General features: G+C 41.7%; 1 protein-coding gene and 1 long non-coding RNA gene across 2 annotated transcripts in view; both read left to right on the forward strand.

The window, feature by feature from the left end:
* The window catches only part of LOC119897029 (NACHT, LRR and PYD domains-containing protein 12-like), a gene marked incomplete at its 5' end in the record, with an annotated part of 83,288 nt that extends 75,718 nt beyond the window's left edge, over positions 1-7,570 (forward strand). The window contains 3 exon segments of the mRNA XM_038710546.1: positions 4,266-4,379; positions 4,478-4,619; positions 6,352-7,570. Of these exon segments, the coding sequence (XP_038566474.1) occupies positions 4,266-4,379; positions 4,478-4,619; positions 6,352-6,662 (567 nt within the window).
* Positions 7,571-10,143: 2,573 nt separating this feature from the next.
* Positions 10,144-11,055, forward strand: LOC119897181. The gene is made up of 3 exons (XR_005443363.1): positions 10,144-10,238; positions 10,420-10,480; positions 10,769-11,055. It is a non-coding gene; the product is annotated as an uncharacterized LOC119897181 (long non-coding RNA).
* The last annotated feature ends 6 nt before the right edge of the window (positions 11,056-11,061 follow it).

Below are 11,061 nucleotides of genomic sequence, written 5' to 3' on the forward strand. Positions count from 1 at the left end.
GTAAATTCTGAACCATGCGTACACACATGGCAGAAGGACGAAACTGTTTGAAATGAATAGGCTGACTGCTGTGTAAAATATATCCAAATATTACCTCTGAGTATTGTAGGCTTAAAGCCTTTCTGAATGAACAAACACCCGTTTGATGGGCAAAAAAACCCCATTATTTAAGATCATTTGCAGCGCACACAACAGATCCAGATTCAGGATAAGAAACACAAACGGAGATTCTGTTTCTGCAAAAGAATGCCTAAATAGATCATGTATTGTTTTCACATGTTCGTTTCCTTATGAAGCCAAACGCTGAGCGCCAGCGTGTGGATGTGATGCGCTGCTTGTAAAAAACACTATTTTATTGTCATTTCCAACAAGTCATGTTTCTTTTAACTCATCAGCAGCCTCATTAAGTGAGTGGAGTGTTTGTGTAGCCTAAATAAATGTTGAAACACAGCTGGAATGCATTGTTGCATGGTTTAGACCTAGAATAGACTTGGAGCGTTCAGCTAGCAAGCTCCTCTCCTGTGGAACCAGGTTCCAGTTTGGGTTCAGGAGGCAGACACCATCTCCACATTTAAGAGTAGGCTTAAGACTTTCCTCTTTGATAAAGCTTATAGTTAGGGCTGGCTCAGGTGAGTCCTGAACCATCCCTTAGTTATGCTGCTATAGGCCTAGACTGCCGGGGGATTTCCCATGATGCACTGAGCTCCTCTCTCCTCTACTTTCTCTCCCTCTGTATGCAACCTCATCCTATTATTGCATGTTACTAACACAACTTCTCCCCTTTCTGGTAGTCTTGTGCTTTCTCGTCCCTCTCCTCTCTCCTCCTATCACTTCCTGCAGGTTTTCTGGCTCTGGAGCTGTGGAGTCTGGATCTGTGGTTGCGGGTCACCTGCTGCCCCCCGTGTTCCTGCTCGACACCCTCTGCTGCAACGACTATTGTTACTAGTCCTATTGTTATTATTGTTATTATAATCATTAACATTACGACTTACCATTAACACTACTATAAATATCTGTACCATTTTTCATTTAGTCTATAGCAACATCACCTTCACTGTCTGTACCTCTGTGTGTATATTGTGTAGGCTGCCTCCCTCCCTTCCAGATTATAAGTTTAGAAATCCTTCTGTAACCAATGCCATCAGTATGTTCAGCAACAATGAGGTTGCAACGGTCTTGAGAGCACTCTTTGCTTTTGCCCATCATGAGATGTTCCTTGTGTGACAACTTGGTAATGTGGACCTTTTTATAGGCCATCAGTTGGGCCTGAACCAGCTGATGTAAATTTGCTAATTTACTGATAGATTTCAGCTGGTGTCTTGGCTCTCTTTCTTCATGTGGTCAATACTTTTTCCCTGTGTCATTTCACATTATAACAGAAATTCATTTCTGAACTGATTTGTTTTTATGTATGGATTACCTGGGTTGTTACCAACATCTGGTGAAAATTTGATGTCAGTAGCATCACAGAGTACGGTCTAGACCTGCTCTTATGAAAAGCACTGTGAGATAACTGTTGTTGTGAGTTGGCGTATATAAATAAAATTGAAACAATTGAATTGAGTAGCACCTTTAGAAGTATGTTTACTGAGAAAAATAGTAATGTGTTCAATACTTCTTTTACCTGCAGTATGTAATATATACACATACACACGGGCAAACAGCATTTAGTCAGCCTCTGATTGTGCAAGTTCTCCTACTTAGAAAGATGAGGTCTGTAATTTTCATCGTAGATACACTTCAACTATGAGAGACAAAATGAGAAAAAAAAATAAAATAAAATCCAGGAAATCACATTGTAGGATTTTTAAAGGATTTATTTGTAAATAATGGTGGAAAATAAGTATTTAGTCAATAACAAAAGTTCAACTCAGTTCTTTGTAACATAAACTTTGTTGGCAATGATGTTTCCTGTAAGTTTTCAGCAGGTTTGCACACACTGTAGCTGGTATTTTGGCCCATTCCTCCCTGCAGATCTCCTCTAGAGCAGTGATATTTTGGGGCTGTCGCTGGGCAACACGGACTTTCAACTCCCTCCACAAATTTTCTATGGGGTTGAGGTCTGGAGACTGGCTACGCCACTCCAGGACCTTGAAATGCTTTTTACGGAGCCCGAGCGGTGTGTTTGGGATCACCGTCATGCTGGAAGAACCGGCCACGTTCCATCTTCAAGGCTCTCACTGATGGAAGGAGGTTTTGGCTTAAAATCTCACCATACATAGCCGCGTTCATTCTTCCCTTAACGTGGATTAGTTTTCCTGTCCCCTTTGCAGAAAAACAGCCCCAAAGCATGACGTTTCCTCCCCCATGCATCACAGTAGGTCTGGTGTTCTTGGGATGTAACTCTGCATTCTTCTTCCTCCAAAAAAAGTTCTATTTTGGTTTCAACTGACCACATGATATTCTCCCAATCCTCTTCTGGATCATCCATCTGCTCTCTGGCAAACTTCAGACGGGCCTGGACATGTACTGGTTTAAGCAGGGGGCACGCCTGGCACTGCAGGATTGGAGTCCCTCTCGGCGTAGTGTGTTACTGATGGTAGCCTGTGTTACTTTGGTCCCAGCTCTCTGCAGGTCATTCATCAGGTCCCTCCGTGTAGTTCTGGGATTTTTGCTCACCGTTCTCATGATCATTTTGACCCCACGGGATGAGATCTTGCGTGGATCCCCAGATCTACGTCTTCCATTTTCTTACAATTGCTCCCACAATTGATTTCTTCACACCAACCTGCTTGCCTATTGTAGATTCACTCTTCCCAGCCTGGTGCTGGTCTACAATTGTCTTCCTGGTGTCCTTCGACATCACTTTGGTCTTGGCCATGGTTGAGTTTGGAGTCTGACTGTTTGAGGCTGTGGACACGTGTCTTTTATACAGATAACGAGTTCAAACAGGTGCCATTAATCCTTCTTAAAGAAGAGCCTACAGGTCTGTGAGAGCCAGAAATCTTGCTTGTTTGTGGGTGACCAAATACTTATTTTCCACCATAATTTACAAATAAATTCTTTAAAAATCCTACGACGTGATTTCCTGGATTTTTCCCCCCTCATTTTGTCTCTCATAGTTGACGTGTACCTACGATGAAAATTACAGACCTCTCTCAACTTGCACAATCAGTGGCTACTAAATACTGTTTGGCCCCACTGACACACATACACACTGGAGGGGGGAGGATAATGAGGCACAGGTGATCACAATCATGTGAAGGTGATCGGTACAAACAATCAAGGAAAAGACAGGAAGTAAAAGTAGCACTAGACACACAACGAAGAACACTAAAAGCCAAACAGGAAACGAGCGAATGCAGAGAGAGAACATAGAACAGAGAGGAGACAACAGAATCAGGGAGAAAACACAAGAGGAAAACACAATCAAACAAAAAAAAAAATACAAAAGCGTGAGATTTCATCACCCTTCAAAGTCCTCTGCTTTACCTGGTCTGTTAAAGATGCCAGATTGTCTGTTGTGGGTCACCAGCAGTTGAGCGGGAGGAATCATGTCGTACTGGATTCCCATGGAACGGAGTTGTTGTCTTGCAGCATCAAACTCTTTACTTTAGTGTTTTGTGTACACCGGTTGCCGGTCCTCAAAGAATCTCACTGGAAGGTTCTTGTTGAGAATCTGTCCGTCAGTCCTGGCAGTTCTTGTCACAGACATTTTATTCCTGTAATTTATCTCATGGTAAGAGATGCTGTCCTCTCCTGAAGATATTCGGAGCTCTGTGTGGTCGACCCGCTTGAAACGCTCATTAACATATTTTCTCATGTTCTCTACTTCAAGTTTGCGACAGCAGCTGTTATCACTTTTCTGCTGTCCTACAACTCTTCCCCATCAGCGGGCTCACAACCTTTTTTTCTCTGCCATGACCTCCTGCGTGCCAGCGTTAGCCTCACTATCTTCACAGTTAGCATGAGAACTCAGAAGGGAGGCGTGACAACTTCGACTGAAATGGCTCGGTGTAGTTTTCGCCAGGTTTCCTTTGTGAGAGAAGCCAGTTACACCCACAAATTATTTAAGATCCTAAATAATGAGCATTAGAAAGGTACCGGAGGCTGTTACAGCCTTTTAGTGTAACATTCCCTGTTTTTGTTACTGACCGTCCACTGCAGCTCAGCAGGGAAACACAAAGAGGGAATTTTACACTGACCCAACTTTGGAAGATCTCTACTTGATGTGTCTAACACAGATTGTTGGATATTTTTGTACAAAACGAGGACTGAGGATTAACGTCTAATATAAATGTTAAAATGTTCTGTTGTCTCTTCAGGTCAGCAAACAACAGCAGCCTTATAAGAACATCAAGACTGCTTCTAAATGCAAACTCATCAAAGCTGAAAGTTACACTCTTCTCTGTCCTCAGGCCAAGGAAATTCAGCCTACGGTAAGTATTTTAAATAAAAATCTTTGCTGACACTATTCATCAATCTGCTGTTAGGTTGACTTTGGATGCTGTGGAAGTTCTGACACTTTGGTTTTCAGGAAGAAGATTTTGACCTGGACTTTGGACCAAATTACCATCCAACATTTGAGATCTTCCTGCCGACAGACAAACAAGAAGTGACTTTAACGCTCCAAGACCAAAGAAATATGGAAGTCTGGAAGCGTAAAGTTGTGGTGACAGGTAAAGTCTTCAAGCACCTGCAGCATCGCTCCACCTGATAGGCCTTTATTCTTACTCTGCCTCAGATCGCTCTTCAGTCTGCATTCATCCTGCAGCAACTTTAAACCAGTTTTGAAGAATCTTATTGGTCAAGAAGCTCCAGGGCCAGTTTGTATAAAACACAATGTATGAAGCGACAGTGTGTTGGAGTCTCTGGTAGAGAGTCATCAGCTGAATCTGCAGCTTCTCGCCTTTACTGACCTTTATAGTGACTTTCAGCTTCCTGTTCTGGTTCCCTCTCAGCAAACAGTAAATGCAGTGAACCGGAGCAAAGCGAGCCGACAGCTGATTTTATTCATTTACAGTATGAGTCTCACAATAAGGGAGGTAAGAAGTCTTCACTCTAGGTTATACGAGCATATTCATTGCTCTACACTACAATGCTATACATTAGAATTTATCAAACTGCGTCGGACGGTAGCACGAGGATACACATGTGAGAGCGTCTGGTTTTCAAAATAAGGTGTTAACACAACGTAAATAAGATTAACTGGATTATATTCACAGGAAGTATAAAACAGGTCACATGTGTCCATTAAAAGGAAAAAAACAACTTAATAAAAAATGTAATTATTAGGGTTGTTTTGACTGTTTTGCTGTTTCATATATCTAAAGGCTACATGGCCATGTGTTAATGATCTAATTGTTCACTAAGTCACAAAACTGTTAAAAAGAGTGCAAAGTTCTTCATACATCAAGCCTCTTTATTTTGCTTAATGTATTTAAAATTTACAAAATTTTCTTGCGGGGCCACGCCACTTTCACAAAATCCTGTGGGAAACACTACTAACATGATCTGTAGGTATGAAGTGGAGGAAAGCAGTATGCTTCATAATCCTCCTAAAATATATAAAAAAAGTCTACTCTATATATATATATGTGTGTGTGTGTGTGTGTGTGTGTGTGTGTGTGTGACTGTATATTTATATTTTGTTCCGTATGTGTGAGAATCAAACTCGTGTATTAATTTCTTGGTTATAAAGCTTGAGATCAAGTCTGACCACTTTACTCTCGACTCTAATTTTTAAAATTCGAGTAAAAAAAGAGTACCGAGGTCTAAAGGGAGGTTGTGACTTTGGAATGTGACACAGTGTGAAAGAGAGAAACATATAATCTGTAAAGTTTCTGGATCTCAGCTGCAGTTCCTTCCAGAGGACAGTGATCAGTATTACAGGAACAGGGACATGGAAATGTTGTTTCTGAGCTTTGTGCATGTTTGAAAGCTGTGACCATGACAGAAGACAAGTTCTCTGCCATCGAATCAGGTCACTGCAGACATTTAACCAGCAAAACAGAGTAAAACTGAAACTGTTTTTGTGGTTTGGGTGAGCTGACCTTTGAAGCACTTTACATTTCAATCAGTCCATCTTATTTCTAAACGTCTTTTCAGACAGAAAGCAGCTGCATGTTTGTTTTTATTGTGTACCAGCTGTAAGCTAGTTAGCAACAGATGCCACAACTAAGATTGTGTTTGTGTTGAGTTCAGCCTCTGAATGATGAACTCCTCTTCTTTCTCTTCTGTCCCTCCAGCGTCTCTCCTGTTTCCTCTCTGGATGTTTGAGCTTCAGGATCAGCCTGAGTTTGTTTGGATCGGCTGCACTTTGTGTCTAACATTCATTTGAATAATCTGCTTTGCTTTCTGTGCGAACACACAGTCACAGGTCTGTTTTACTGAACTCTTTGTTCTGCTTAGATCCGGCTCTGCGTGAAGAGAATCCAGCGAGGCCTCAGAGTGGCTCCCCACGGAGCAGGTTGGCATCAGTTCGGTCCCAGTTCGTAGATGCAGTGTCTGAACCTGTTCTGAACCAGCTGCTGGATCGGCTTTTGCAACGGGGCATAATAAATCAAGAAGAAATGGATTCAACCAGAACCAGAACCAGGGCTGACGGGGCTCGAGCGGTGATTGACATGGTGCGAAACAAAGGAACAGAAGCCAGTTCAGCTCTGATTGAGGACTTCAGTAGTTTGGATCCACACTGTTCCAGAAATCTGAATCTGAGCTGAAGCAGAACTGAGACTCTAAGTGAGTGAACAGAAAAAAATCTATGTCAAATCCATATGTGGTGTGATCAAACTTTGCATCAGTTCTTGTAGGTAAACTTTCACAGTCAGGGATTTTGTAGAGATTTAACATTAAACCAAACAGGTGCTTATGACCAAAACTTCAAAGTGAAGGTTTCACTGAAACAGAAACAGCTGTGTAGGAGGAATACAGCCAAACTCAGCTAACAAGGTGCTGAAGTTTCCTGTCAGTCAAACCTCAGGGCAAGACTGAGCACAGCAACAAGACACAAGGTCGTTATAGTGCAGCAGCAGTGTCTCTCCCAGGCACACAAACTGCTTTATTAGCAGTAAGTCAGATCAGTGTGCGGTAGTTTGTTTTTGATTCTTCATAGACTCATCCTGCTCTCTACCAGCACCTCGTTGTTGTTGCTGTGTTCCTCCAGACGGAGTTCGGTGTGAACAGGAAGGACTCTGCTGGTTCATCTCAGCTGACACCACAGGAGGCCTTTCTCACCTTTACTAAAATGAAGTGGAATTATAATTTAGCTGAATGCTCCTGATGAGTCTGTCATTTAAAAGTGGTGGAAGATGATGATGATGATGATGATGATGATGATGGCGGCCTGATGTGCTGCAGGTTATCTGTGAAGTCGTCTCTTTATACTTTGTTTTGTGTGGTGGGTTTTAGTGTTTGTTTTATATATTTGTATTGTATTTAGTGTTTTATGTTCAGAGTCCCTGCAGGATTTTCTGTCTTTGGAACATGATCAATAAATGAGCCTTAAATAGAGGCGTGATCTCTTTATGCAGTTACATCTGAATTTAAATCAATAGAAAATAAGTAAAGTTTCTCACTGTTTTTTATTCTGTTTTTTTCTTCTAACTTTTAATAAACTGGACCAGATTTAGTCTCACTCTGTTTAATCCACATCAAAAATCCATTTTGAGTTCAATCCAGCAGAGAGGAAATGATGGAGCAGCAGCTGACACTGAGCTGGGTTTAGAGAAAACTCCAGATCCATCTTGTTTAGACACCAGAACACTCAGCATGAATCAGTCTGATGGAAATCTGGGCTTCCTTAAAATAATATTTCTCTCTCATGTTTCTTATCTTTGTGTGTTTCCTCTGGTTCCCCGGCCTTCATCAGTCCTGACAGCATCATGTTCACCAGGGTTTGTCTTCTGGACTCAAGTGTGAACTTGTCTTCTGTTGCTTTTCAGTCAATAAATAAATTAACACAATGGATGTTTTTGGGGTGAAATCAGTGACATAAACTGGCGGCTGGTTCTCAGTAAAACCAGACAGCAGCATGTTGATGAACTTCTGCTGTCAGAAATCTTTAAACAGCAACTTTTCTTTGAACACTCAGCAAAAGAAAAGCATCTTTCACTTTGACTAGACTTTTGTTTTCAGAGGACTGAGTGCTGCCCTGATACACTCATGTACTTGTACTTGCAGTATGTCCTCCAGGCTGAGTACCCAGAAAGCCTGAAGTGTACTTTGGAGTTTCTTCAGAGAGTCGTGCTGCATGTGAACGGAGAAACACTGAAACCAGAGATCCTTTCCTTAAAAACAGGCTGTAAACTCTGAAAGCAGCTCAACACACACAGATTTGTAGTAAAAAGGTCTGCAGACTGGTGGAAACTGTTGGAAACTGTTTGCAGCTCCAAGTGTTTTCTTGGTAAAAGCGCTTTGTGTGTTCTTAGTGTTGATAAAAGGTTGTACATTTTAAAAGCTCTCCATGAGGAAACCCTTGTTATATTGTGTGCTACATAGATGCTCCATGGAGCCACAGTTTGACACAAAGTGGTTTTCTTAGTGTTGACTGGATGCCAACTTTGGCCTTGTGAGGAAGCAAAGCTCCGGGACAAGTGTGGTTGAGCCGTTGCATGGAACCCGCATGTTTGTTGATGAAAAGGATGTAGAGGAACACCTGCTATCACATCATGACCGCTCAAAGCCTCGTGAGGTTAGTCACAGTTGCAGTTGAGTCCATAAAATGTTAGATTTAACTCCTAGAAAAAGACCATTACTCTTCCCTTAAATGTCATTTCCTTAATATTTAGTACTGTAGTAACTTCAAGGCTGGCGATGTGCTGAGGTCACAAAGACAAGCGAAGAAACTCGATGTTACAGGAGTGTTTGGAGCCTCTTGTCGTCATGAAACGCCCCTAATGTTTGTCGACATGAGCCGAGGAGAACGGTAAGGCTACGCCACAGCGGTCACATCTATGACTGTTGACTCAGTCGTCCATAATGATAATTCCCCTGTTTGATTGTAGCTATTCATAAAAAGCTTAGAACAGCATGACCCTAACTTTACCACCATTCTCACTTAGAGCAACGAAAACATCATTTTTGGATATTTATATATTTTTCTCTCTTTCATCATTCCCATGTTGTGTGTTGTAATAGATTAGCCTATCCCCTGTATGTCGTCGATGAGCTTCTTCGAAGATGTGAGAACAAGCACATACACCTGCGAGTTGTCTATGACATTGCCTGTGTTGTTGCTTCCCATTTGCATGTGAGTAAATCTTTAAACTCCTGTGTAAAAGTGATAAGCACACAACATCTCCTTGGCCGTACCAGCATTTCACATTTATGGACACAAATTGCCATCAGGACCTGTGTCAGACATCATTCACTCTCTGCCTCCATTTTCCTGTCTATCCACTGCACTGCTGAAATGAAATAGAAATGCCTAGAAGTAATCTTAAAGCTTTTCCCGCCTGGTGTGTGTTCAGATCTAAATCAGTGATGCGCTGTTTAGGACACAATGGAGACTGCATATAGTGGTCACGTCTGTCCGGGTCAAAGCAGATGATTGTTATAACCAAAGTTTGTTTATTTCTCACGCAGGTTACCATCTAATGGGCATTTGTGTATTTATTACATGGATATAAATGAATGAAATGGGCCGTTTTGCTATTTACTGATTTAAAGATAAAATAACATAAGCTGAGTAAAGGCCCTCTCCTGCTCCAAGCCCTGTCTGAAGGCTCAGGGTGAAAGCATTACACTCCACTCACGTAACATACCGCAGGCCGAGCTACTGCTGCGATAGAGCGGGGATCCCAAAACGCGAGCGGAGCAGGAATGGAAGGGCCAAATAACTCGCTGAGCCTCAGCAGGAAAATATCCCATGATGCTTGACTGCGCGCAGCAAGCATATGTTCACACACAGCCTAAATGAACACTGTAAGCAGACTATTTGATTATTGTAAATTATTCTTATAAAAATAAATATATAGGATGGATTCTGTCCTTTTGGATCCATTGAAATAGTTGATCACTGCAACCGTGATCATTATGAGCAGTTTCCACTTTAGTAGGATAATGCTCAACCTCAGTGTAGGTGATATTGGATGACTTTGCTGTAATCGCAGATCAAGTACAGCACCAGACGGCTCGATGGTTTTGGGCTCACAGACGGGGAAGGAATGGAAAGTCTGCGGTCTTTCCTCCGAAGATTTGAAGAATTTTTTATTGTCTAGTGTTTGTCTCAGAGCGAGACATGGAGAGATGGAAGAAAAGGAAGCTGGAGCTAGCCCAAGAAAAACCAAAGTCAATAAGTAAGTAAACTGAAGTGAATGCTTGAACGTCTTGGAATATTGTACAAAGGTCACACATATAATTAACAAAGGATATTGAAAATCCGTTACACGTACTTTTCCATGTACAGTAGAGTATCCTGTAAGCTGTGTCGGTGAAGAAGTAACATGAAATGAAGTAATGTCATTATCTGTTCTCCAGACACTGTCTGTAGATGGAAAAGGGACGACATCACTAAGCTGATTCAGTTCTACATGTTCAAGTAAGCGTTCAGTTTGTTTATGGAAGACTATATGGGAATTACACCCATCTTAACTTGAGCGCCTTACTGATGTGCTTAAACATGGAAGCCTAGGTGTGATTACATAGCTATGAGCGAGACAATAACACCGTCCTGTTTTCTAGGAAACTGTCACAATGCAGTAATTAAATATGGTGTGATTAATAATCAATTAGCACCAAGCTCCCCCTGTAACGAACAATGTTTGGTCAGGTGCAGCACAGGAATGTTTTCTGGTTGGTAATTACTGATACTTTTTATAATATACAGATCTGGGACTCGTGAGTCACACATGGAGGATGAAACAGAGTAAGTAAGCAGTATCAGTCTGTTACTGTTCTCTGATTAACAGTCATTTTTACTCTCTGACCATTGTAGAAAGAGAACTCTCTGCTAAACATGGAGAAAAAACAGAGCATTCGGAGAAGATGGCAAGAATCTGATTTAATCTTCCAGTCCACCCTTAAAGATGACCGTGATGTCAGAGGCCAACTGATCTGGAAGGCTAGAGCTGAATCAAAGGAGAGAGCCGTCCTCCTCCATCTGAAGAGGAAATATCCAGC

This window comes from Micropterus salmoides, unplaced genomic scaffold, assembly GCF_014851395.1.
Source record: "Micropterus salmoides isolate LMB-PRFRI ecotype aquatic unplaced genomic scaffold, ASM1485139v1 Ms_hic_scaffold_1, whole genome shotgun sequence".
NCBI classification, from domain to species: domain Eukaryota; kingdom Metazoa; phylum Chordata; class Actinopteri; order Centrarchiformes; family Centrarchidae; genus Micropterus; species Micropterus salmoides.